This window comes from Macroventuria anomochaeta, assembly GCF_010093625.1.
Source record: "Macroventuria anomochaeta strain CBS 525.71 unplaced genomic scaffold BU25scaffold_6, whole genome shotgun sequence".
Lineage (NCBI taxonomy): Eukaryota > Fungi > Ascomycota > Dothideomycetes > Pleosporales > Didymellaceae > Macroventuria > Macroventuria anomochaeta.
Window position 1 is genome coordinate 328,533 of NW_022985367.1, and position 24,942 is coordinate 353,474.

Here is a 24,942-nt window from a genome sequence, read left to right on the forward strand (position 1 = left end):
CTTTGGGGGCTGCTACTGCTGCGGAACGGCAGACTTCAAGGCACACAAGATGCCTCAGAGTCACTGCCTTTGTCGATAAGTACTCCCCGGTGGCCTTTCGAACAATGGGAGATGACTCTTCGCTGCTTGCGAGCCTCATTCACCGGAGAACACAGCCCGGCGTCGGTGAGTACAATTGATGATGTTGTCGTTGTGTTGATGTTCCAAGATGCTGCGCCTCAAAACTCCCGTTATCGATTGCATGCCAGCCTAGCGCAGACTCAAGGTGCTCGCTGTCTCGAAAACCGAAATGCGAGACAATTCGACCGCCGTGCGTAACAATTCGCAATGTCGAAATGGCTATGTTGCTGGAATCGACGAATTTATAGTCCGAGTACAACGTATGACGCGCTGCGTCGAATGGTCGTGGTATCGCACAAAGTGTTGTTTTGGGAAGTCTTAGGAAGGCGCAGTCGCTTAAAGTTCCCGGTTGGTGGATGGCCTCCCTATCGAGCATGTTAGAGATGACATTCTATTGTCGATGAATGGTTCGAGAGCTACTCACTGCCTCCATCGCGGTTTTCACCGCCGCCAGGGGTCTTCGGTGCCGTCTTCATGATGGATGCCGTTGTTCTGAGATCAAATTTGGGAATATGGAGGAATGCGATCTCAAAGGGTGTTTAAGAGCGTGTAACGGTGAGACAGTGTCTGATGTCTGAGACTTGATAGAATAGCAAACTTGACAGCAACAGTGCGTTGGAAGTATCGGTACTCTGTTACAAGCGGGTTGCAGAGATGCTTTTGTATTCGAGAGTCACTAAGAGTGACCTTCCCAGCTTCACAACTATTCTGAGCGTCCTTCATCATTACTCAAGCACGGGGCAACAGGCGACAAACTACAGAGGGCAATCAACGGTACGTGGCCCTTCCAGGTACTTCCGAGCACTGCTCAACGAGTGAAGCTTGAATTGCCCCTCCAGGAAGCTCCAGGACGGTACCTGAAAGGGGATGGAACGAGACAGAGGTCTGTGACCCATAATTTGTGACACGCCTCCCAATCGTGCTTCCGCCTCATCAATCGGTGTCTCAAGTCTGACGTCTACAGCACTGACATCCAAGGTTGATAACATAAGCTGTCGCGAGATCATGAGCAAGGACCTTGAAGGACTCAGGGCAAAGATGGGTAAGTCCACTTGCTTCACTTTCACCATTGGCTCGCGTTTGAAGCGGAACCTTCGGCCCTACGCTTCCACCACCTCCGGCATCATCCCTCGTGCGCGGCTTCTAGCCGCCTTCTTGCGGCTTCGATGGAGCAAAGTCGCTGCAGAAACATCGCGTCTCAAGCCATTTGACCCACTGAAACCACCATGCGCTGGCGACACAGCGTCACATGTGTGGCTAATTAAACACGCAGTCACGTTAGAGACAAGCCACGATGCATAAGGATGAACTCTGCCCAGTCGGGCAGCATCCTCAAAATCTCAACACAGGAACAGACGTGGTGTGTTCGGGTTTCTTCGCCGAGTGTTCGCGTGGCCTTCTCGACCAGCGCGCCCATGTTTCATCCCTTAATCGCAGCCAGAACACGGCCTTTGTTGAAACAGGGTCCTTTGCTCGACCCTCACCATTGCCCCCCGGCGGTTGTTTGACAGCTGTGCCCCGTCGCCCTTTGACCCTGTGATCGCCGCCCGCCTGAGCCAGGCAACAGACCCTAAAAGGCTTGAAGCGGCACCGAAGCTGCCGTCGAACATGCCCTGCACTGCCCTTCTTCTATGAAAAAACGTTGTCTTGTGCGGCATATACGATAATTACGTCTACTCCAAGCCACTTCAGGACTCACAAAGGTCCTTCGAAGATCATCACTCGATGCCCTTTGGTGGCTGGCGGCTGCAGTGAGCGCAAAGAAACAACATTGCTCAGACATTATCCAGAAGGACCTCGTTGCCTAGCCATACCCTCAGTGGTGACTTGAAGGTCTGCAACCGATCTCTCGAAGCTCATAACTTGTGATCGTGATGGCTGTTGATGGTAACTGAGCTTTGCTTTTCGCATAATACGTTCAGTGATTGCGCGTAGCAACACTCTTTGGTGATCGTCTCGGCCCTTCGGTCATTGTGATCGTCAAGCAGCCTCACTACATGCCGTCAGAGAAGGTAGGTTCGATTCCACAATACCTGTTGCTGTGGCATCATCGAAAGGAAGGTCGCTTAGAGTTGAGAGTTGTGGGTACCCTCCGGATTTGCACAGACGCGCTGCAAGCTCCCGCTCGCCGTCGATCCATCAACCCTTTGGTTTCCATCTCAATAGCACTGGGTTAGACAACAACACGGTAGACACAAACAAGTAGCCTCTTGTAGCGTAGCATGCACAAGCTGGTTTGATAAGACCGGATATTAGCCAATGGTCCGATTGTCTTGAGATAATCCCTTAAAGGCTGACCACATACTCCGATACCCGTCTGAATGAGAGACACGCTGGCGAGCTAGCAAACAACAAGCACAGCAACGGCCTGTATAGAAAACTGCAATAATGGGCTATCGATCCTCAAAACTGTAACAGTTGCAGCGCTTTCTCGTACGGCCAGCTCCAGATGCCGGCAACTTCGGCGTGGTAGCGGATGCCGCAAGCCACTTGGAGCGCGTTGGCTGAACTGGGCACGTTTGTGCAATCAATAGTCTCGGACGGACCAATCGCGCAGATCAGTCTTGGAGGAGGTGGAGATCCAGACTATTTACTCCAGCTTTCCCCAAGGCTTGCGGCGTCATCCTCAATTGCTTTGTCTGCTGACACCCTACAAGTAGATTCTTATCCTAGGGTCTCTCTTACCTCGTATCTTTGTCCTTTGTTCTTCATAGACTTCATCATGCGCTTCTCCGTTATCGCAACCATCGCTACCCTTAGCGCTACTGTTCTCGGCCAGGGCAACCTTGCCAACATCCCCCAGTGCGCCGTACGTACAGCACCAAGCCCTGAAGTTACAGTAACTGAACTACAACTAGCAATCATGCTTCGGCACTGACAACCTCGGCAGCTGTAGTCTTATCGATGTTGCCTGCATTTGTGGTAGCTCAGCTATCACACAAGTTGCTTGCTGCGTTCTGTCCTCCTGCAGTGCCTCCGACATCCAGAGTAAGCACCTCACAGTTCGATTGATCTCAAGTGACTAATGCGAGAATCAGCTACCATCTCCTTCGCCACAACTCTCTGCAAGGGAGCCGGCGTGACCCTGAACTCCAACCCCGACTGCGGCGCGGCGAACTCGAGTGCTTCTTCCTCTGCTTCTGCTTCTGCTTCTGCTGCAGCATCGAGCTCAGCCTCAGCATCGAGCTCAGCTTCACTGACCGGTATCTCTGGAACCAACACCCCATCTGGCAGCGCAACTCGCTCTGCATCTGGCACTGCATCTGGCAGCGCAGCAGCAACTGCTGCCACTGGTGCTGGTTCTTTCCAAACTACCGGCCCTGTTCTTGGTCTCGGTGTGGCAGTCGTCGGCATGCTCGCTGCTTTGTAGATGCTGGTTACTGGTGGCTAGCTGGTACAGTCGGCGATGTATGGATAATAACCATAAAGTGTACGAGGATACAATTAGTATACAACGTTCGAAATGACTGTAGCAAACTTGTACATATGACATATCGCTGTTCAGCACTGTATAAGGTCCCATTTCAAGCATGCTCAGACCCTGGGTGATAGATGCTAGCTTAATTCCAAACCCTGGTGCCAGATGCTGCGGGGAACACACATGAACCGTGCTCATACTCAGCTACTAGTATCGCAGTTTACAATTGCGAGTACGTGATATCCCTTGGGTAACTCTGTGCGATGTTGAGCGTAGTAACACGGAGTTCGCGTGCTCCACGTTTGTCAAAGCTTCAAGCGTCATGTCTCCACCCATCAAGTCCGCCCGCACTTTCACTCGCTCCCGCAACGTTCACGCGCGAACTCTCAAACGGTCGCGGACATGACCACAACTTTAATGATCACATATGTAGTCTGAATTGAACATACGATAGCCAGCAAAATGGCTACGAGATCGAATTTCAAGCGGGTGCTGCCCCAGGCGCAGCCAACTGTCCTGGCCCCCCTGCGCACCACTCAGATGGTGGATGAGTCGAAAGCTATTCTGCCGGCAGGTATGTGTCCTGGAACTCTAAGAGCAAGACTCAACTAAATCTTAAAGAACTCATCAACACAATCCTCGACTACCTCCCGATAGCCGACATGTTCACGTTTGCCCGGACCTCGAAGCGCATGCAGGAAATGGTCTACGATGATACTCGGTGGATACAAAGACTGAAAAGCATGGACTGCTGGAACGATGTCGAGGCAAAACAACGGTTCGAAGAGGCTATGCGCCGGAAACTTGAGGCCCAAAGAGCGGAAGAAGCGCAACGAACGGGCGTACCGCTACAGGGGGGTGGTGCTGGACTCGGGATAGGCGGAATCGAACAACCTCGTGGCAGCATGACACTTTTCGATGCAGACGAAGATATACAACGGCGGTCACTGGAGCAAAAGGGCAGAGGAAGATCATCGACACTCGACAAAGGTTTCAATGACATGACGTTAACGCCCACGTTTACAGCAGCGCCAGAAAGATCACCGATGATCGACCCACAAGCTGCGTTAAAGGTCATATCAGGTGTACGCTCCATCAGAGGCAGAGCACGTCAGGAATACGGGAAAGTGTACGGAGCGCTGGCACCATACTACTTTGATTTGGCACGATCAAGGAGTCACACAGACCCTGTTCTGTTCCGCACATATCGCGATCCGGAACAGCAGGCACAAATGCTTGCGCAATTGAAAATATTTGCGAAGAGCGATTTCGCGCAGGGCTGGGGTCAGCGCGAGGAGAAACTAGATACCATGACCGGCATGTTCGAGAATGCCGTGCTGAGGGAGTTCGAAACTGGTTGTGAAGAGAAAGACTACGATGGCCGCATGAAAAGATTCGCGTCCGTCCTCTTCCACCTGAACGGTGGTGCTGCATGTCTGGATTCGTTCATCCACAACCATCCAATGATGCTGGATAAGGAGAAGCTAGGCAGTCCCAGAGACTGTCTACCTGGGCTGAACTCAAGCCAACTTACGTTGGAGCCATCACGCGAGTTCTTCCATGGGTTGGCAATCGCGATGAACAACGAAACAGCCATCATCGATCGTGTCTTCCCACCCACCTTTGACGTACTCCAACCGTTCTTAGAGCGCGTGGCTGAAGACATCATATCTGAATACATCACATCGCTCTTCGATGAAGCGCACGATGTTAGCACCGATGTGTACCTCAAAGCCGTAGCAGGCGTATTCGACCAAGCATCACAACTTGCCATTTCACTAAAGCCAACGAAGGGCTCGAAGGCTGACTTCCAGGAAGAGGCAGTTCGTATCATTTCACGATGCTTTGAGCAGCATATCGATCTGTACCTGCAGGAGGAGCTGGACTTCTTCAAACGAAAGTCGGTTGAGCAGGTCGAGGCGTGGGAGAAGCGGCTGACTGAAGAGGAGCAAACAACGGAGACGTTCTACATGTCTAACGTCAATCGCAAGGCGGCTAAGCAGGATTTCCTCTCGTCCTTCAAAAAGGTCGTAATGATGCCCGTCAATGTCCTCCCAACCATCGGTGGCTCTGGATCTAGGAATTCAGTAGTTGCTGCACCTGCAGTCAACGGTAGTGGAGGGTTAGACACACCGACAAGATCGGATACACCCTCTGGCGATGGCACACGCTCGCTAGGGCTGCAAGCACCCACGACCGAGCTCGCAGCGAAGGCAGCGATTATGAACTCTCGCCTTGAAGGTATTCGAACGCTCTTCAGTATCGAAGTGGCCCTCGACTTGACACACAAGGCAAAGTCTAGTCTTGAACGAGCGGCCCGGTTCGTCAGACTTGGTGGACAGTCTGGTGAGGAAGCAAAAGAGCAGTGCGAACAGATCTTCATCTTCCTTGTGCAGATCCTCGGCAATCGGCATATGAAGCTAGGCTTCGATAAGGCTGTCGGCCATCTGGCTGACTATAAGCCTCGCGAAGTAGCGGATCATAGCAAGGAAGGCGTGGCACCGCTGGTGGCATTCCTGGAGCTTGTTAACGTTGGTGACTTGATCCAGCAGATGGTGGAGGTATTCTATCTACAGGAGCTGGTCGCCGCCAATCTTACCGATCGCGATGACTTCCTCAGTCTTGCAGCGAAAGAGAAAAAGAAGTTCGAGCAAATGCTTGACGAGCGTGTTGCTGCAGGATTGAACAAGGGCATTGACGTGCTCATGGATGAAGTGGAATATCTTTGTGGCACCCTGCAGCAACCGTCTGACTTCAATCCTCCAGTTGGACCCAATGGGATAGCACAGTTGGCAGACATTGGACCTAGCGAGACAGCGAAAAGGGTAGTTGACATGGTGTCGTCGCACACAAGCATGTTGGTTGGTAGCACAGACAAGAACGTGCTCGACGTCTTCAACCAGGAAGTCGGAGTGCGGTTGTTCACTGCGATCTGCAAGCACCTCAAGCGACAACGAGTGAGTGTCGATGGTGCCATTGTGCTGATCAGGTAAGATTGCACTCGAGAGAAGTCCCTGAGTTTATTGTTGACATTGCGCAGTGACATGAATGCGTATAACGCCTACATCGTCTCGCTACGCAATAAACCACTCATGCAGTACTTTGCTGCTCTTCGTGAGCTTTCGCAGATTTATCTAATTGCGCCAAAAGAGGCAAAAGAAATCGCGACTATTATAGCGGACACGGATCGTTACCATGGTATCTTCAGGGCAGAGGAGGTATATGAGTATGCGGAAAGAAGAGCCGATTGGTATCAGATCAAGAGCGCAGTTGAGAAGCAGATGTATGGTGTTGGCTGTTGGGTCATGTAACTAATATCTTGAACATGTGGCTCTGCGACGATGAGGTAATTAGCGTGATTGCCGCATTCGGAAAAATGTGCAGTGCTCTGGCGGAGCAAGTCAGGCGACTCGTTGGATAAACAACAGACAAGTGCCGTTCCTCGTCCCAGATTCATTGCTGCACCCTGCCGAATCGCTCTCGTTGTTTTCTTGATCTGCGCATCTTCTGCAAACGCTGTCGTCGTGCTGGCAAACTGCATCTCAGCCTTGGAAGCTTCCCCAACCTCTCCAACTTCCAATCGGTACCTGGCTTAGTACGGCCGAGCGACGGGTGACCACTTCATATCACCACTCATTGGTGCAACATCAATTGAACTTCCTGTACCTGTCTCCAGCTGAAGCTCACCTCCGCGACTCATTCTCTGGTACTCTGATCGTCCTAAAGACTCTCATTTCCGCACAACTCTACAGGCACTGCTGCAGGGTGAACCCCGCCGGCACTACCGTTTTAGACCGCCCGGCTCTCCCACTTGTCTTGAACGTGTGTTAAGCCACGCTTCGCTGGTTCTTTGGTTGAGGGACATTCTTTATACAAGATCTACGCGACATTTCGTGTATATATTCTTTCTTTTGTTGGTCGTCAACTTCGAAGGTCGTCCACCCTCTGGACCGAATACCGTGGTTCATACTACGCGGTTCGCGCCGACCCGTGGTTCTATAGCTTGACTTACAGCTCCGCTGGAACAACACCTACACTCCTGCCACCAAGCTTTGTGAGAGTCAAGTAAACACAGCAGCCATGTCCGGTAAGCGCTCGCCTGAGAACGTCACATATTATAATCACTCACTCAGATCGACTAGATCCTCTCCCCACTGAAGTCGAGGCTTCCTACTCTGTCATTATTGACGAGATTCTTCGCGCCGGCGACCTCAACACAATCTCCGCAAAGCGCATACGCAAGGGACTGCAAGAGCGAATCGGCCATGATACCTCAAATCAGAAGGTATGCTGAATCCACACGCGCAACATACCCTGTATACTAACGACCAGCATAGGATGCGATCACCGCTCTCATCATGCAGCGCTTCGACAAGTTCAACTCCGAAGTGAACGGTACCACAACCGAGTCCCAAGAGCCCATACTCACAGTCGAGAACGGCGCCGCCTCTACCTCAGCGACTCCCGACCAAAAGCGCTCGCCCGACTCCGAGTCAGCGCTATCTGAGCTCGAAGACTCTGCGCCACCTAAGAAGAAAGCAAAGAAGAGTCGAGCCACCGAGGACGACGACGCAGCATTTGCGCGCAAACTACAAGCCGAGGAGAACGCGCGCAGCGGCCGTGCGACACGCGGTGGGAATACTAGGAAGAAGGCGCCGCTGCCGAAGAAGAAGACCAAGAAGAAGAGCTCGAATCGCGTCAAGGACGACGATGACAGTGACATTGCGTCTGGAAGCGGAAAGGAGAAGAAGAGTCCCAGTCGGAAGGGAGGGTTTCATGTGCGTCTGCCTTCCGCCTACCATCCATTCTTGCACACCTACTAATGATCTCCAGAAACCCATGGCCCTCTCCCCCGCGCTCTCCTCCCTCCTGAACGAAACACAACTCTCGCGCCCTCAAACAGTCAAGAAGATCTGGGAGTACGTGAAACAACGAGATCTACAAGACCCCAGCGACAAGCGGCAAATCAGGTGCGACGATGCGATGCGCGCGGTCTTCAAGCAGGACAGGGTGCACATGTTCACCATGAACAAAATCCTCAACCAGAATTTGTACGCGGTGGACGAGATCACTACGGCGCCAGTGGAGGTGCAGTCCGGCTCGGAGTAGACTTTCGATGCGCAAAAGCCGGAGTGGATCTGGCTTGGAGGAAGGTGTTGATGAGGAGTGTGCATTGGGCTCTGAATGATGGGATGAACGGGAGCAAGACTGTGGTTTTGAATTGTGAATATCTAGCATGGCGTTTTTGTGCGCATTTTCTTGCCGGGCATCGCGCTGGGTTCCTTATGAGTTTCTCCTTTAATCGGCTTACAGATGGAGGGTCGATGCTTGAAGGGTGAAGCATGTGCATCGCTCAGAGCCACAACATCAATGAATCGTAATCGGTTACCAGCTCGTCTCTCATGTTGCAGGAAAGGCGAGGAGTAGTAACTGCCAATGCTCAAACTTGGCAGTAGAGCGTGAGAACTTTAGCAGACAGCAGAGCGTGGGGTCTGTGTCAGGAACTGGGTAGTTGTCCACCGTAGACAAAGTACCTTGTAGTCCTCAGTCTGATTATAAGCCTACAAGACTCAAGCCAGTCTGCTCTGCCTACCTCCCGTAAACCCACAGATCGCGCGCCTGTATTCATCTCTCTCTGCATCGTGAAAGACTGTCACATTGCAGCCGAATGAACAAATGATGACCAGATTACACAACCATCGGAGGACCTTACATGGAGTTCATCAAACGAATGGATAGTAATGCGCACATTTACTACTACAGACTCAACGTGTCGCCGAAGGTCCACGGAATTGAAAAAGAGGTATCCAAAACAGTACTCCAGAATCATGATGGAGCAATACACAAGAAAACAATTTAGCCTCCATCGGCATACAGAAACACACAACTTTGGTCGAGCCCTATTCAATCGGCTTTGGCTGAGATCCATGATTGTGATTGTCTTCAACCAGACAAGAAACTTAGATGCCTTCCGGAAGCTGCAGTTGGAAGTCTTCGAGCTCTTCATCGAGAGGATCGACACCGCCCAGCTGGTTGTTGAAGCTGTTCATCCACGCGTCATCGTCGCCCATATCGTCTTGGAGGGCCAACAGTTCCAACTCACGCTCCACGCTTTCCGCCGTCTCCTCGAACGGATCTGCCTGGGGTGGAGCAACCAGTGTTGCATTCGTGGAGGTCGAGCTTGAGCGCGAGAATGGGCGAGGATTGGCTGAGGCAGCAGCACTGAAGGGGCGTTGGTGTGCAGATGCGAGAGAACGAGTCGTAGTACCGGCACGCTTCGTGGTCGAAAGGTTGTGGCCGACAGGCCTGGTGACGTTCGAAAGTGGCGGGCGCATGGCTGAGCCTGAGTGCACTGCGCGACCTTGGGCGTAGCCGATGGTGCTCTTGGACGAAACCACAGCAGATGCATGGCGGGCATGACGGGCAGCTGTCGGCTCTGCGAGGGGCCTTGGAGTCTTCTTGCCAGATACTAGACCAGTAGGTACACGTGCCTTTGCAGCAGCCGTTGACGCACCGAACCTTGGTGTAGAGCGGTCTGGCAGAGCAAGTGCGGCAGCTGCTGAACGGGCACGCATGGTCGAGAGACCGGTAGCTGGCCTCACGGTTGAAGTGGCCTTGACAGTGGGCTTGGGCGCCTCTTTCTTCGGTTCCTTGATCCCAAAGTAGCGCTTCGACTCTGCATCATCCTTGGCTATCTGCGCAGCGAACATCTTATCGAACTCCTCGTCTCGCTTCTTGCGGTCGCGCTCCAAGCTCTCTTCAAACTCTCGCTGTCCCTTCGTGCGGCCGTCGTCCTCGATTGGGTTGTGGTATGCGCTGGTGATGCCGCGCATCGCGTTCTCGCCTGAGAGCACAGAGAAGTCCCAGTCTCTAGGGAGGTAGTCGTCCATGTCATCCAGAAGCGGAATTTCCTTCGGTGGCATGTACTCGATCTCGGGGACATCATCTTCAGACTCGGCCTCGGCTTCAGGCTGGTGGACCTTGACTTTCGGACGGCGGAGGCGCGGGCTTGCCTTCAGGGTTTTGGCAGAGGATCCGAGGGGCGCAGGCGTTTGGAAGGCTTTTCCTTTGGCGTTGGTCGTCTTTGCGCCTAGAGGAGCGCGGTTGCGTGGACCTTCAAGTTGTGTGAGTGTTCTTGTGGCTGTCCCTGCATGATCTCATAGCTTACCCGCTGGGGTTACAAAGGCGCTTGCATCCAGCTTGCCGCCTTTCTTGGTGGTCACAAGCAGGTTTCCCTTCCCATCGCCCTTTCCTCCTTTGGTGAACATATTCTCGTCGTTGAGCGGGACCTTGTATGGCGTCTTCGGGGCTTTGTTTCCTGGTGTTTTGGATCCGAAGCTCTTCGCGCCGGCGTTGAGCGGCTTTCCGCCGGGGCCGACCTGCAGATTGCGCACTGCATTCTCCTGGTCGTGTGCTGCGAGAGTGGCCATGGTCGCGGTTACATTGAGCGAGTCGTGGTGTTGCTGCCGGTGACGTTGCGCAGGGCTGCGCTCGGAGTTCGTTTGTTTACGGACCCGTTGCTAAGGGCAAGTCGGGGTCCGTCGAGCTTGCCCTAGCAGGCGGTGTGCTTTTGGCGAGACAGGGGTACTCCCTTTCGGCAGCGGCGCCCATGCCCGCATTATCAGCCTGCCAGCGAAACCCCAATTCTCAGACAACAGTCAACACCTTAGCCATCCCCCCTCTTTCACAGCCAGCTTCGACCTCACCCACGCTCTTCCACACTACCACAACCCCCCTTCATTAAGCAACACCACACTTTCCGCCGCCATGGACCAGATCAAGAAGGTGAGTCTGCCCGCTACCCCGCCGGACCCTTTCCTTTGGCTGGCTGCACCTGCTGAGCCAGAGAGCTAACAGCCCCGCAGCGCATGGAGGCTCTCCGCGTCGAGGCCGATGAGAGCGGTGCCCGTGCCGAGGAGTACAAGGCCAAGGTCAAGCAGCTCGAGGGCGAGACGACACAGAAGGAGCAGGAGATCACTTCGCTCTCACACAAGAACTCGGTCCTCGAGAGCGAGGTCGAGAAGCTCGAAGCGCAAGTCAAGCAATTCAAGGACGAGGCCGGTGCAGGCGCTCAGGCTGGTACCCAGGCCGAGAGCCTGCAGCGCAAGATCCAGGTGCTTGAGGAAGAGGCTGAGGAGTCTGACAGGACCATCCGCGAGCTCAACGAGAAGTGAGCCCCCACGTGCACTTGACACGTATACATCGGCTGACACACCCAGGCTCCGCCAAACCGACGTCAAGTCCGGCCACTACGAACGCAAAGTCCAGGCTCTCGAGCAGTCCCGAGACCAGTGGGAAACCAAGTACGAGGAGATGGCCAAGAAATACGCCGACACCAAGAAGGAGCTCGATGACTTTGTCAAGGAGATCGGTAACATCTGATCTTCCTGCCTGCATCTCTCCTCTGCGGTTGTTGACTATTGCCAGTGGAGTATCCTGTCTGAAGCATCAAATCTCCAGTTTCTTCGAGCCATACCGAGACGAGCGTGCGACCGTGCGACCGTGCGGATCTACGAGGCTTGTGGTGGAGACGGACAGGAGGCAGAATCACCCCCTTTTCCCCTATTGCATATACTGGTTCGTCTTCTGTAGCCGCTGATGGGCTTGTACAATGTTGATGTGTCCTGAGGGAGCAACACTGCTGGCGGTCTGCACAATCACACCCTTTCTACGTTCACCGCCACTTTCGTATGCTCTGCTTGTAATGTGTGCTCTGAGATTGCATGTTGAATATCTTGCTAACTTCGAGGACATTTCATGTTGATTTTGAGGTTTCTGCACCTGTTTTATACTGCGCCTAAACTCCGCCCATGCATATGATCCATAACTGGGTATCAAGCCATATCAACCAACATCTCCCATACCACCCATTCACTCCTTGGGCTTCCTCTTCTCCGCCAGCTTCTTCTTCTTCATCCCCTGCTTCATCCTCTCCACCTTCCTCTCCGCCTTGGTCTCATACCTAAACTTCACCTTCTTCTTCTTCGGCCTATCGCTCCTCGGCTTCTCCTTCGTCCACACCCTCTTCTTCTTCTCTTCCATCTCCTTCTCCTCCCTCGCCTCGCGCTCCCGCCTCAACTCCGCCTCCTCCTCGCCCGGCCTCGAGAAGCCTGTGCGATTTATGCCCACCGTCTCGATGGTGACGGTTGTGTACTTGTCTTCGTCGATGTACTCGTCTTCGTGGTTTATCGGGTCGTCGAAGCCCGTGAATGTTGGTTCGCCGGTCGCTGAGTCTTCGCCGTCTGAGGACTCTTCGGGCTCGCTGGGGATGTCGCCGTTTGCGAGGCGCATGAGGCGGTTTGTTTCGCTGACGTGCTTTTCAAGGTCGGTTCTGCGCTGTTGTCGGAGCTGCATGGGCACATGTTAGCATGAGTTTAGAGTCTTGATTTGCGAACGGCGGCTTTCCACGGAGGCCAGCTTGCGCGTGTGCTGTGTTTTGCGCTGCTGGCCGACTTCGCAAAATAATGCAAGTGGAGAGTACTCGGCTAACATACCTCGCGCCTGAACCTCAGTTTCTCCTCCTTTTCCTTCTTTGCGTTTTCCTCTTCTGCATGCTTTCTCCGCGCAAGTTTGCGCTTGTGGAAGCCGGTAAGGTATTCTTCGCGCGCGGCTGGGTCGAAGTCGATCTTCTCTTCGGTGATGGTCTTGATCTTGCGCTTTTTCGAAGGGGGTGGTGCGTTCCTCATTGTGGAAATATGAGCAGAGGTGTGGGTATGTGGTGTCGAAGGGTCGAGTATCGCTGGCGGGCAGCTTGATGGTTGCTAGAAATTGTTGCAGGGGTCTGATGGCTCGGGCAGGATGAGCCGACTGGCTGGATATGGCGCTAACGGTTGCTTCTTCTACCTTGTGCTGCAGCTTGAGAACACCAGCTATGTATAGGTTAAGTGATTCTGCAGAAACATCAGGTCTATTGCAATGCAAATACTCTATCAATCTATCTGCATCCTGTCCGCCGCAACCTGGCTTATGCCTTTCTCTCCTGCACCGTTCACACCACTCCTCTTCACCGAAGCTAATGCTTCTTGCCTCCATGGCAGCGATTCCAGATGCCGTTTCGCCCTGTCTGTGATACACAACGCTGCATCAACGTTCTGCAGGCCCGGCTCCCCGAACATCGCCAAGACTATCATACCCAGGAATGAATGGTACATGTCTGGCGGGTCGTCCACTACCTTACCAAACCCTCCGTGTGCATGTTGTGTCTTGTCGAGTAAATATCTGCGAATCGGCTTTGGCGATATGATATCCATGCGACCGAGAATTTGGAGGGGTGTAGAGACCCAATAGGCGTAGCATGTGTCGGCAATCTTGTTGCATCGCCCGTTCATTCCTACCCAGGCGAGATCGTACGGCACCTTGGCTTGAGAGCCTATCGTGGTCTTCATGGATATCGTTGGGTTCGTGCTGGCTTTGACAAAAGAGTGAGCGTCATGGCATGTGTTTGCTGTGTCTGTCTCGTCGTCGAATGTATCAATGCTGTCATCTTCTTCGAGCGTTGCAGTTTGCCGGGATGCAAGCCAGTGCAATGTGTTGTTGAGGTTCGTGACACCACGCCTACGACCGTCCGGAGCTTGCCCAGGTGGCAGTGGCAGTCGATTGACAAAAGATAAAGCCGCAATGGCGCAGCTTGTGAATCCAGCATGAGCCTCATGGTAAGGTGCTTCCGAGATTCCTCCATCGTAGGACTCTGCTCCGCGAACGCAGGTTACGAAATCGTCGACTCTGATATCTGGCACGTCGCCGCATGGCCCCTCAAGATCTCCACGAAGTATCCAGCGAATGCCTGTGGCCATATATCCGAATCTCGAGTCGTTTCCGCCGTGAATAAAACCATCCACTCCTAACGTCTCGCCGAAGCCACCTTCAGGCCTTTGCATCTTGATCAACCATAATAGGATTTCTTTCCTGTTCACCTTTTCTAGATCATCTCCTAGCACTACCAGAGTGAGCAGCGCGAAGAAGGTGCCCGGCACGTGCGCTGGATCCCAGTTCTTGTTTTCGTCGTTCCTCTTCTTTCCAAAATTAGAACCGGGCCATGGTCGAAAACCTCCCTCTGGCAGTTGACAACTGTACACCCAGTCGATGTAGCCTTGGCGTTCGTCTGCGGACAAAGCTCCATCTAGATCTCCCAGTATGTCGAGTGCAGAAATAGTGAACAGAGCCAGGGTCATCCGGTTGGCGTCATTGCAGGTGTAGTAGTGTGGGAGATATGTCTTCAGATTTCGCCTCCAGTATTTTATCTGGCGAGCATAGTTGAACTCGCTTTCTGATTGAGAAGGACCCATGACGGTGGTAGTCGATATGTGCAGTTTGCCGAGACAGTCGGTGTTCGATGCCGGACGTACAGAGGCAATTTCCCGGGAGATGGATCTAGTGGTGGGGGTGATGGTGATCAATTTCAACTTCTGGCAAAATTATAGGCGCTGGAAATGACCAGTTCCGAGATGCTCAGGTTCGATCTTTGTAGCTCAATACTTGTCGCATCTAGCAGTTTTAAGGCGTAGACATACTGGATAGGATTTGTTCAACGATGTGTGGCACAGCAGGCGCTTCTTCTGGTCGGTGCTGGAGGAAACGGTGTTCTCTGTTTGACCTGCAACGCTCAAGTGCTCTTGCTAGCGGCCTCGTCCCCTTATGATGCCTTGACTGTAGGGTGCTTGAAAGACAGGGTTATGGTCCTAATCCCTGCAGGGAAAAGCGCTGTTCGGTGAATTGACGTTTGATATTTATAGTTGCTAGACAGGCAAGGCTAGGGTCCCAGCTGCCAGCAAGTGACAAACGGCCGACAGGGGTCCTCGTACATTCAGCTCTGCCACAGCTGGCCTGCAAAACTCCTGAAGAGCTTCAATCATCTCCTGTATTATCTTAACAAGCCATCCGTCGCACAGTGCGCCCACCGCCGAACACCAATTCACAGTCCAATTGTGCTCTGCCAACCAAGGCAGCACCACGGACGTTACATCACAGTGCCTGCGCTTGCGTGTTCCCCAGACCTTCCTTCTCCACGCTCACTACCAACGCCCGTCGAAGCTTGTCTCGGCCTAGTTTCGTCTTTCCTTACTCACGGTCTACGAGGAGTTCTTGTATTTTGATACCCCAGCGACGTCATCACGATGGCTAATACGGGCTTTGCTGCGTCCTTTTGGTCGCAAGACTATGCGGGTGGTAAGCTGTGCGGCGCAGTTGCTGTAGCTATCGTCGCTGACCATGAGCAGGCCTAGGAGTGCTATTCGGAAAGCTGCAACAGGGCGTGCAGGAGAATCAGCAGATCCTCACTGTTGCCCGCCTGCGCGCAGACGCTGAAGAATCGTATGGGAACAGCCTGTCAGGCATTACTCCAGCGACCGAGCGCATAAGTGGAGGCTTCTCGAGAGATGAGGGTGCAAGTGTGCGAAAGGTGTGTGGACGCCTGCAGAGACACATGGACTACAACTCACCATTTCCAGGCTTACGAAGGTGTGCGCACCGAAATGGAGGCTGCTGCGTCCAACCACAAGAAGATTGCCTCGAACATCCGCGAACTCGTCATAAACCCCTTCGGCCGCTGGTGCGAGGCGCACGCTGCCCGTGTGCAGAACTCGCAGGACGACCTCCAGTCGCGCATCAAGATCCACGACCGACAAGCTGACGCTGTGCGCAAGTTCCGTTCGCAGTATTACAACAAGTGCCGATTGGTGGAGGACCTGGAAGAGGAGGACAAGCTGGCTTTCCAAGATCCTCAGAGCGAAGCACTCGCAAGTCCCAAGGCGAAGGTCCCTACGATCAAGATGACAGAGCCTGAGGAGAATGAGGAGGAACCTATCGATCTGGGTGACGAGACCTACCAGCCTGAGCAAATCAAGAAGATCCTGACGCACATGTTGGACAATATCAAGATCGGAGAAGTCAAGGTTCCCATCATTGGAACCTACCAAAACTGCTCTACCGGCGCGGATATCACCGAGTACATCCAGAAGCACCTTGGCGCAACCAGCGTCAGCTATGCTGAGAGGATCGGCCAGGATATGGTCACCCATGGATTTTTGCGTCTTATTGGAAACGTTGGCAATGCTTTCGCGAACAGCTCGCGCATGAACTACCAATGGAAAACGAAGGTCTTCACAATGACGGGTGTCCCTGAAAAGAAGACACCCCTGGCACGTGCAGGCACCGCGGCGTCCACCATGTCCAACGACAGCTTTAGCGTGGATTCACCAGGTGGTGTCGTTCAGGAGTACCTCCAGGGCTGGAACCCACTCAATAACCAGTACCCCAACGAGACGCCTCCAGAGAGGCTGCGACGAGAGGCTCGCGAGTCTGACGAGCGTTACAAAGCTGCTGTCAAAAAGCTGGACTCCCTGCGATGCAACTTGGAAGAGGCTATGATTGATCACCTGAAGTTCATGGAGCGCTGCGAGTTGGACAGGCTGAAGGCCATCAAGGCTGTCATTCTTGACTTCTCTGGTGCCGTCAGCAACGTCATTCCTAGCTTGCAGAGCACGGTTGACAAGATGATGCTGTTCCAGGAGACCGTTCAGCCTCTGGGCGATCTCCGTTACATGCTGGAGAACTACCGTACTGGGCCGTTTGTGCCCAAGGTCACGACCTATGAAAACTACTACAACTCGGTCGACGAACAGACTTTCGGTGTAGATCTCGAGGCACGAGCTCGCTCCGATAAGAAGCGCGTTCCTGTCTTGATTACCACAATCTTGACATTCCTGGACAACCACTACCCTGACCTTGAGGGCGACGAGGTTCGCCGCGGTATCTGGCTTGTTGACGTACCCTTGTCTCAAACACACAACCTGCGAGCTGCCATCAACACCGGCAAGAAATTCGAGGATGAAATCCTTGAGAAGTACGATATACCCATTGTTGCGAGCGTCCTGAAGCTTTATCTTCTGGAACTTCCTGGTAAGTACTCTTGGTTCACACATGAGCTTCACTAACAGCGGCAGATTCCCTTGTTTCATCTCACGTGTACGAAATTGTGAAGACCATCTACAGCACAACCGCGACGGATGTGGACGAAGCAACACGAGTCGCAGTCCTGCAGTCGACACTCGGTCAGCTTCGTCTCGCCAACATTGCGACTCTCGACGCAATTTGCACTCACTTTACACGCTTGATCGAACTGACTTCAGCTGACGAGACGTACGTGGCCGCTTTGGCAAATGCACTTGCACCATGCATCCTTCGCCCGAGGCTGGAGAACACCCTGACTATGAACGAGCGCTACAGCTACCGCCTCGTGCGCGATCTGTTTGCTCACAAGGATGCTATCTTTGGAGAGCTGAAGCGTGCTAGCACCCTCACTCACTCTGCTTCCGGCTCGCAGCGCCCTCGCGCCATCTCCACTGATGAAAGCAATCGACGTGCCAACATGGAGGAGCGTCAACGAGCTATCGCCGCGCAACGATCCCCTCGAGGCGTCTCACCTGGTCCCAGCAACCGCAGCAGCGGCTCTCACCGCCGTGACCGAAGTCAGACACGTTTCCCCGTGAACGCCAACAACTCACCCACCGAAGCACGGAAGGCTCCCACAAACCGTGGCTCTCTTGAGGTTCCTGACCCTGATAGTCCCAGCGCCAGCGCTCCTGCTGCTACTACGAACGGCACAACAGAAAACGCATCTGAAGCATCTGCACCCTCGTCCTCATCCGCACGCGCCACGGAGATGTACGAGCCTACTCCTTTCTCGCCTGTTGAGCACCCGGCGCCTTCGAGCACACGTGTGCCACTAGCACTCGGCGGGAGGAAGCACGCTGGAAGCCTGGCGAGAGGCAACCGAGACTCGACAGGCAGTCTTAAGAGGGGAGGCAACCGCGACTCCACTGGTAGTCTCAGGAGTCTCGCCAATGCCAACAATGAAGATGCGCCCAGCGGCGTCACACTTGAGGACCCAGCGCCTCGAGGAGTTACGCTGGAGGACAAGCCTATGGATGACTAGTGGTTGTTCTGAGCCCAACTCCAGCATAATATACCTAACGAAGGACCGATAGATATTGGGAGGAGATTTTGATGCCTAACGTTGTTACGGGTACGATATCAGCGACTAGCATGTAATCATTTGTTGACCACTTGGCGGTTCTTTTGTTAATACTGGCAATGATCATGAGCATACATACCACAACATCCAACTTTTCACACTTGACGATGCGAAAAGGTGGTTGACGCCGGGGCCGGTTCCTGGCTAAGGAGCGGCTGACAGGGCACTTGACCAGATGTGGTTGGAAGGTCGTCACCGAACTTGCGCTTGACTTCGACATGGGGTCTGCCATGGATGCAGGTGTGGCTGGGCTTCTGCCAGCCCGATTACTGCAGACCAAGGCGCTTCTGCTTCCCTCGTCAGCCTCTCAGCTGCCGCTCGCTTTGCGCTGATATCCTGCGCATTTGTGTCCTCTGATACACTCGCGCGCCCACTTTCGTTCTCCACGGTTCACAAACCCTCATTGAACCCCACATTGGATCGTCCCACGAATCACATCACGAGCGCATACCCAGCACTCAACCCTCCAAACACGGCAACTTACAGCGATCCAAGACGATGTGTCTCGTCAAAGTTAAACAAGAAGAGGACGTCGTAGTCCCCTACCGCGTAGTCTCGCGACACAACCACTCGCCGCCTCGTCGCCGCGCCTCTCGTCAATCAACGCACCGTTACTCGCGCGAAGTCGTGCGCGAATCGCGCCACGAGTCCCCTCGCCCTTCAGCATCCTACGTCGCGGTCCCCACCCCGCAGCCAAAACCCCTTGCGATCCCGCCTCCGCAGCCTGTGCCTGTGTTTGTAGAGCCCCCGCCGGCCCCGATCCATATGCCTGCTCCTCCACCACCGCCGAGCCATATCAGTAGTCGGCACAGTCACCATGGCGCGCCGCAGTATGTCGAAGTGAGTCCGCGGTCGAGTTACAGCTCGCGCTCCTCGAGTCCCAATCGGTCAGAGTATGTGTACAGGGAGCGCGAGGTTAGGCGTGAGAGAGCGTATAGTCCCGAGCGCGGGCCGCAGTATGAACACTACCGGTATGTGGAGCCGGCGAGGAGTGAGAGCAGTTTTGGGGGCGGGAGAGGTTATGGTGGGCGGGAAAGGTCGAGAAGTCGGGTTAACGTGGACTATGGGAGGCAGAGGAGTAGGAGTAGGGGGAGCTATGTTGATGAGAGGACGAGGGTTACAATTGTGGATGATGATGGCAGGAGGAGGAGGGATTACAGGCAGTAGGTGGAAGTCACGAGTTGAGTTCCTTCCACGATTTTGTTTTTCTGCATGGCGTAGCGTTTGGTTGTTTTGCTGGTAACGCCAAGTTCTCGCAAGTAATGTCTATAGATGATTTGATGCTGTAACGAAGCCATACCCCCTTACCATACTTGCGAATCTTGTGTAGTCCTGTAACACCTTGTTCAATTGCAGATGTCCATAAGCTAACACTGAAGACATCCTATGGCTTTGGGATCTGAGTCTTTGCGTTCGGGTTGCTTTGCGACTCGAGTGCTGTTGACATTGTCCAAGTCGAGGACAACAGCTTTTGTTTGCACTGTGAGATCATCGTTGACCCTGAGCAGCGGCAGCGACCTGCCGACGATTCCGCTTGCCATGGGAATTGCGGCATGGTGTATTTTTGGCAGTCCCCAGATCATCCACTTATCTCCACATCGGTCGCGTTGGTCAGCACGCCGTCAAGGAAGCCCTGCAAGCATTCGGGCACCAGCCGAACGGTGAGGCAGTTGGACGTGCGGCGATCAATCAGCCCTCAAGCCAACGTGAAGCTTGCGTGCGACTGCCAAAGCACACGTGCTTGCTCGCAACTACCCGTACACTCCGCTTGCGCGCATGCTCGCAGCGTAGCAGAGCGAAAGAATGTCCATTCGGGTGCTGATCAAAGAGTACCCCCACCGTGCAATCGCCCTCAGCACGTCCTCGCATGCCCTCGTCCTCCGCCATAGCTCCTCCTCGACCGAACACAATGCGAACCCGAGTGCGTCCTCGACGTCGCTGGGAAGCAATGGCGCCAGCGCCGCGCGCTGCATGGTCGAGTTCTCTCGGGCAGAGGACGTGGACCTGAGCGACTACCGTGCCCTGCACTCTGTCAACGTACATGGCACACTAGGACTGATCACAGTGAACGGCGACATCTTCCTAGTAGTCGTCAATGGGGCAAGCAAAGTTGCAACAGTACGGCCGGGTGAGACAGTGCAGCGCATACATTCGGTGGGCTTCTACTGCCTGACCAGCTCGAGCTACGATGCGCTCCTCAACGACGAAGTCAATCCCTACCCGACCGACACCATCGACGATGAAGGCTATGAGATGGGCTTTGGGGGCAGGAAGGAGCAGTCGCCGCTCGAGCACCCGTGTCTGGCGCTCAAGAAGCTGCTGAGCGGTGGTACATTTTACTACAGCTCAGACTTCGACTTGACACGGCGATTGCAGGACCGATCGTCTGATGCGGCGACAGTGTCCATCGACAGTCTGGATGCTGGGTTTCTGTGGAACTCATACATGATACAGCCGCTGGTCGACTTCCGGAGCAGGCTTGCGCCGAGAGACAAAGATGCGCTGGATGCGTCAGGCATCTTGACGTCTGCTATCCGTGGCTTTGCGCTCACGGTGACGGTTCCTATTGCTTCGGCGCCTATCAAGGTCCGCGGATCGGGGCTACCGTCTTCCATGACACTGATCTCGAGATTGTCCTGCAGAAGAGCTGGAACGAGGTTCAACTCCCGTGGCATCGACGATGATGGCAATGTAGCAAACTTCGTCGAGACAGAAACCGTCTATTGGGCGCCGTCAGGGGTCTGCTTCTCGTACGTCCAGGTACGCGGTAGCGTTCCCATTTTCTGGGAGCAACAGTCAGGTCTGCTTCCAGGCCAGCAGAAGATCACTATCACAAGAGGTCCGGTAGCCACCCAACCTGCATTCGACAAGCACTTTGAGAACCTGGAGCTCGCTTACGGCGCTATTCATGTAGTAAATCTACTCAGCAACGAGAAGCCGAACGAGATAGAGCTCACCCATAGATATCGAGACCACATCAAGAACAGTCCGTTAAACTTTGGATCCGAGAAGAGCGATCGCGAACATGAGCTCATTAAGCTTACCGAGTACGACTTTCATGCTGAAACACGAGGTCCAGGTGGCTATGAGATGGCTAGCATGATTGCAAGATGGATACAAGACTCGGCCGACGGGTTCGCGTACTACCTGTCAGAGGATGTAGACGAACACATCAGATCGAATGGACAGGACCACGTCGTGAGGCGCTCAACACCTATCTTGGGTCAAGAAGGTGTATTCAGAACGAACTGTCTTGACTGTCTTGACCGTACGAACCTCGTCATGACGATTATTAGCAAGATGGCGCTGGAGATCTTTCTTAGCCACAAAGGTTTGCGAGCTAGTCAGGACTTCTGGGTCCGGCACTCAACCATGTGGGCAGACAATGGTGATGCTTTGTCTAGGATTTACGCGGGAACCGGCGCACTGAAGTCGTCTTTTACGAGACATGGCAAGATGTCATTAGCTGGTGCGTTGGCGGACGCAAGGAAGAGTGTCACCAGAACATACATCAACAACTTCGCCGACAAGGGCCGGCAGAATACCATCGACATGCTCCTTGGTCGGCTGATGGGACAAGTGCCAGTCCATCTCTACGACCCTATCAACGACTTTGTCATCGCGGAGCTCACAAGGCGCGCGCCCGAGTTCTCGGATACCGATGTGATCAACATACTCGTGGGCACGTTCAACCTTAACGGCAAGACAACTGGTATCGACCAAGACCTATCTCCATGGCTGTGTCCAGATGTCGATGCTTCGCAACAGTGTCCTGAAATCGTCGCAGTAGGCTTTCAAGAAATTGTCGAATTGAGTCCGCAGCAAATCATGTCTACAGAGCCGACAAGGCGACAGGATTGGGAATCCGCTGTCAAGCATTGTCTGGACAAGAATGCAGCGAGACACGGGAAGGAAGAATACGTTCTGCTTCGAGGCGGTCAGCTTGTCGGCGCAAGCTTGTCCGTGTTTGTGCGCAACGACAAACTCAAGAACATCAAGAACGTTGAGGGCAGCTTAAAGAAGACTGGCATGTCTGGTATGGCAGGCAACAAGGGAGCTGTCGCCATCCGTATGGAGTATGCCAACACCTCGATCTGTTTGGTCACGGCGCATCTTGCGGCTGGGTTTGCCAACTACGAAGAGCGGAATCGTGACTACAAAACAATTAGCCACGGTTTGCGCTTCCAGAGGAACCGATCAATTGAAGATCACGATACGGTCATCTGGCTGGGCGACTTCAACTACAGGATTGGTCTCAGTAATGACAAGGTTCAGAGGTTATGTCAAATGAACGACCTTGAGACCTTGTATGACAATGATCAGGTATGGTCCCTCCCCCAAGTCTCTGGGTCATATGCTAACGTTCGCAGCTCAACCTCCAGATGGTCGCCGGCTTGACCTTCCCTTACTACTCTGAAGCCCGCATCACATTCCCTCCTACCTACAAGTACGACCTTGGAACAGACACTTATGACACCTCTGAGAAAGCGCGTATTCCCGCCTGGTGCGACCGCGTGCTTCGGAAAGGTGACAATATCCGGCAAATACACTACGATGCCGCACCTCTTCGATTTTCGGACCACCGTCCTGTGTATGCTACATTCCAAGTCATGGTCCGGAAGATTGACGAGAAGAAGAAAGACGCTCTCAAGGAGGAGCTGTACAACTCACGAAAAGCTTTCGTCGGAGACACTAGGGCAGCGGGACACCCTGGTGAAGATGAGTCGGATGATGAAGACCTGATCGGCTATGAGAGCGTTGAACCTGGCCTGCCACCTGCAAGTTCAGACCGGAGGAAATGGTGGCTTGACAATGGTATATTTTTCTCTATTCCCATTGCCGCTTCGATACTTATCTTCGGAAGGTCTGCCAGCTAAAGCACGCATGCAACCGCCATCAAACGACCACATCCCGAACCCCAAACGACCAAGCAACCCCTTCACACCTAGCCCAGAACCCGACTGGGTCGAAATCAACAAACTCGGAAGCAGACCAGAGCCTCCTCCCGCCCGCGGCTCCCAGCGCGCACGAACCGTCGACTTCAACAACCCAAGCAAACCGCCCTCCTCCGCATCTAGCTCAACAACCAACCTCTCGAATCCTACGGCACGAAAAATGATAGTCCCACAATACAACGCCAGGGACCCCGACCAAGTAACCTACATGGACGGCGCCCGCGATCCCATCAGCAACCTCCGCCGCAATGCCTCCAACGCATCCACTCGCTCCCTCCCCATCCTGCCAAACCGCAACCTCCCACCCGTCACATCCTCGCTCCCCGGCCCCGCCGTCTCAATGAACAGCAAACCACAACCACAAGTCCTCCGCAAACCAGCACCGCCGCCGATACCCAACAAGAAACCCTCGCTGCTGAGCAAGGCTTCGAGTCCGAGTGCCACGCCGCCGCCGCCGAGTTATCGCGATGATCCGGAACCAGGTCCGAGACGAAGTATGGCCCCTCCGCCTAGTGCGAGTGCGAGGAAACCAGTGCCGAATCTGATTGATGGGGGTGACAGACCGCCTGCGCTGCCGCCAAGGACGGGGACGGGGTTGAGTGGTAGGAGTAATGGGCGGGAGAGCAATTTGCTGGACGATGAGGGGGATATGAAGGGGTTGGATGGGTGGGAGGTGTTGAGGCCGGATAGGTGATTGTTATCAATCCGGCTGTAATCAAAAGTTGGATAGAGGGATTACACTATCCTTATCTAGATCGTAGATTCGGTCGGAGACTGCTGGCTCATTACTACTTTAACAGCCGGTTGAGGACATGAATCATGAGAATGATGTAATCTCGTCAAGATCTTTCAGAAAATCAGATGTACATATCGTCAGCGAAGCACAGCGTGACCCGCATCGTTCGGGTGTTGCAACTCCGCCCCCATCACGCTCTGCTGGAGGTCCCGGAACTACATGCACCGTTTTCGAATCCAGTTCTTGCTGCTCAGCCTGAGCGTCTGCTTCACTTCTCCATTTCTCCACCTGTCCACCATTTCTTTTTCGCAAAGTCTCGATCTGTATCAGCCATCTCGGGTTCAGGATCCCCTGCCTAACTGCCTGATTTCTTGTCTTTCGTCGTTTTTTCCAGACAAAGCACCACAATGGCTATGACGACTGCGGAAACTCCAATCGCTGCCCCAACAGTCAGTACTACTATACGGTTTACGGTGAAGGAGCTGGAGAGCACGGATAGTAGTGATAACTGTTTGATTGACATGAACTACGGTCCGTAGTTGCCTGATATAGTTTAGCCGCCCCACACTTCAACGTCAGTCGGTGAATTGGAGGTTTGGGAGGCCTCTGTACCCATCTCATCTTGCCCAATTATTTCATCCTCCAGCTGCCTGTAGTGGCTCACAACAAGCCGGTGACCTAG

The 24,942-nt window shown here is 53.7% G+C and overlaps 10 protein-coding genes across 10 annotated transcripts; 7 read left to right on the forward strand and 3 right to left on the reverse strand.

The window, feature by feature from the left end:
* Positions 1-2,842: 2,842 nt before the first annotated feature.
* BU25DRAFT_455767 (uncharacterized protein) lies at positions 2,843-3,490 on the forward strand (the record flags this gene model as incomplete). Its single annotated transcript, XM_033709962.1, has 3 exons — positions 2,843-2,929; positions 2,979-3,108; positions 3,159-3,490. The coding sequence occupies 3 exons, from the start codon at positions 2,843-2,845 to the stop codon at positions 3,488-3,490; spliced, it is 549 nt and encodes a 182-aa protein (XP_033564869.1).
* A 510-nt stretch (positions 3,491-4,000) lies between these two features.
* BU25DRAFT_334427 (uncharacterized protein) lies at positions 4,001-6,849 on the forward strand (the record flags this gene model as incomplete). Its single annotated transcript, XM_033702531.1, has 3 exons — positions 4,001-4,112; positions 4,160-6,527; positions 6,579-6,849. The coding sequence occupies 3 exons, from the start codon at positions 4,001-4,003 to the stop codon at positions 6,847-6,849; spliced, it is 2,751 nt and encodes a 916-aa protein (XP_033564870.1).
* A 769-nt stretch (positions 6,850-7,618) lies between these two features.
* On the forward strand, positions 7,619-8,647 carry BU25DRAFT_455769 (SWIB-domain-containing protein; the record flags this gene model as incomplete). The annotated part of the gene is made up of 4 exons (XM_033709963.1): positions 7,619-7,625; positions 7,681-7,823; positions 7,876-8,316; positions 8,372-8,647. 4 exons carry the CDS (start codon positions 7,619-7,621, stop codon positions 8,645-8,647), a joined length of 867 nt encoding a protein of 288 aa, XP_033564871.1.
* A 572-nt stretch (positions 8,648-9,219) lies between these two features.
* Positions 9,220-11,053, reverse strand: BU25DRAFT_488842 (uncharacterized protein). The gene is made up of 2 exons (XM_033711375.1): positions 10,707-11,053; positions 9,220-10,652 (listed from the first exon to the last, which is right to left on the reverse strand). Exons 1-2 carry the CDS (start codon positions 10,966-10,968, stop codon positions 9,499-9,501), a joined length of 1,416 nt encoding a protein of 471 aa, XP_033564872.1. The 5' UTR covers positions 10,969-11,053; the 3' UTR covers positions 9,220-9,498.
* Positions 11,054-11,152: 99 nt separating this feature from the next.
* BU25DRAFT_407967 (tropomyosin) lies at positions 11,153-12,271 on the forward strand. The gene is made up of 3 exons (XM_033705689.1): positions 11,153-11,323; positions 11,404-11,708; positions 11,758-12,271. The coding sequence occupies exons 1-3, from the start codon at positions 11,306-11,308 to the stop codon at positions 11,918-11,920; spliced, it is 486 nt and encodes a 161-aa protein (XP_033564873.1). The 5' UTR covers positions 11,153-11,305; the 3' UTR covers positions 11,921-12,271.
* On the reverse strand, positions 12,264-13,258 carry BU25DRAFT_446305 (uncharacterized protein). The gene is made up of 2 exons (XM_033709479.1): positions 13,033-13,258; positions 12,264-12,886 (listed from the first exon to the last, which is right to left on the reverse strand). Exons 1-2 carry the CDS (start codon positions 13,222-13,224, stop codon positions 12,410-12,412), a joined length of 669 nt encoding a protein of 222 aa, XP_033564874.1. The 5' UTR covers positions 13,225-13,258; the 3' UTR covers positions 12,264-12,409.
* A 187-nt stretch (positions 13,259-13,445) lies between these two features.
* On the reverse strand, positions 13,446-15,172 carry BU25DRAFT_488845 (geranylgeranyl transferas-like protein type i beta subunit). Its single transcript, XM_033711376.1, has one exon. It carries the CDS (start codon positions 14,821-14,823, stop codon positions 13,468-13,470), a length of 1,356 nt encoding a protein of 451 aa, XP_033564875.1. The 5' UTR covers positions 14,824-15,172; the 3' UTR covers positions 13,446-13,467.
* Positions 15,173-15,362: 190 nt separating this feature from the next.
* Positions 15,363-18,644, forward strand: BU25DRAFT_386741 (uncharacterized protein). Its single transcript, XM_033704406.1, has 4 exons — positions 15,363-15,703; positions 15,754-15,935; positions 15,985-17,434; positions 17,479-18,644. Exons 1-4 carry the CDS (start codon positions 15,652-15,654, stop codon positions 18,468-18,470), a joined length of 2,676 nt encoding a protein of 891 aa, XP_033564876.1. The 5' UTR covers positions 15,363-15,651; the 3' UTR covers positions 18,471-18,644.
* Positions 18,645-18,792: 148 nt separating this feature from the next.
* On the forward strand, positions 18,793-20,015 carry BU25DRAFT_245432 (uncharacterized protein). The gene has a single exon (XM_033701574.1). It carries the CDS (start codon positions 19,068-19,070, stop codon positions 19,734-19,736), a length of 669 nt encoding a protein of 222 aa, XP_033564877.1. The 5' UTR covers positions 18,793-19,067; the 3' UTR covers positions 19,737-20,015.
* Positions 20,016-20,250: 235 nt separating this feature from the next.
* On the forward strand, positions 20,251-24,417 carry BU25DRAFT_407971 (uncharacterized protein). The gene is made up of 3 exons (XM_033705690.1): positions 20,251-22,892; positions 22,940-23,384; positions 23,434-24,417. Exons 1-3 carry the CDS (start codon positions 20,373-20,375, stop codon positions 24,216-24,218), a joined length of 3,750 nt encoding a protein of 1,249 aa, XP_033564878.1. The 5' UTR covers positions 20,251-20,372; the 3' UTR covers positions 24,219-24,417.
* Positions 24,418-24,942: the final 525 nt, after the last annotated feature.

Coding starts and splice junctions, on each gene's coding strand:
- BU25DRAFT_488842 (XM_033711375.1), bottom strand. CDS start 10,968: ATGGCCACTCTCGCAGCACACGACCAGGAGAATGCAGTGCGCAATCTG. Junction 10,653..10,706: donor CGCCTTTGTAACCCCAGCGG/GTAAGCTATGAG, acceptor CACAACTTGAAG/GTCCACGCAACCGCGCTCCT.
- BU25DRAFT_407967 (XM_033705689.1), top strand. Junction 11,709..11,757: donor ATCCGCGAGCTCAACGAGAA/GTGAGCCCCCAC, acceptor TGACACACCCAG/GCTCCGCCAAACCGACGTCA.
- BU25DRAFT_446305 (XM_033709479.1), bottom strand. CDS start 13,224: ATGAGGAACGCACCACCCCCTTCGAAAAAGCGCAAGATCAAGACCATC. Junction 12,887..13,032: donor AACTGAGGTTCAGGCGCGAG/GTATGTTAGCCG, acceptor GTGCCCATGCAG/CTCCGACAACAGCGCAGAAC.
- BU25DRAFT_488845 (XM_033711376.1), bottom strand. CDS start 14,823: ATGGGTCCTTCTCAATCAGAAAGCGAGTTCAACTATGCTCGCCAGATA.
- BU25DRAFT_386741 (XM_033704406.1), top strand. CDS start 15,652: ATGGCTAATACGGGCTTTGCTGCGTCCTTTTGGTCGCAAGACTATGCG. Junction 15,704..15,753: donor GTCGCAAGACTATGCGGGTG/GTAAGCTGTGCG, acceptor GACCATGAGCAG/GCCTAGGAGTGCTATTCGGA. Junction 17,435..17,478: donor TTATCTTCTGGAACTTCCTG/GTAAGTACTCTT, acceptor TAACAGCGGCAG/ATTCCCTTGTTTCATCTCAC.
- BU25DRAFT_245432 (XM_033701574.1), top strand. CDS start 19,068: ATGTGTCTCGTCAAAGTTAAACAAGAAGAGGACGTCGTAGTCCCCTAC.
- BU25DRAFT_407971 (XM_033705690.1), top strand. CDS start 20,373: ATGTCCATTCGGGTGCTGATCAAAGAGTACCCCCACCGTGCAATCGCC. Junction 22,893..22,939: donor CCTTGTATGACAATGATCAG/GTATGGTCCCTC, acceptor TAACGTTCGCAG/CTCAACCTCCAGATGGTCGC. Junction 23,385..23,433: donor GAAATGGTGGCTTGACAATG/GTATATTTTTCT, acceptor TATCTTCGGAAG/GTCTGCCAGCTAAAGCACGC.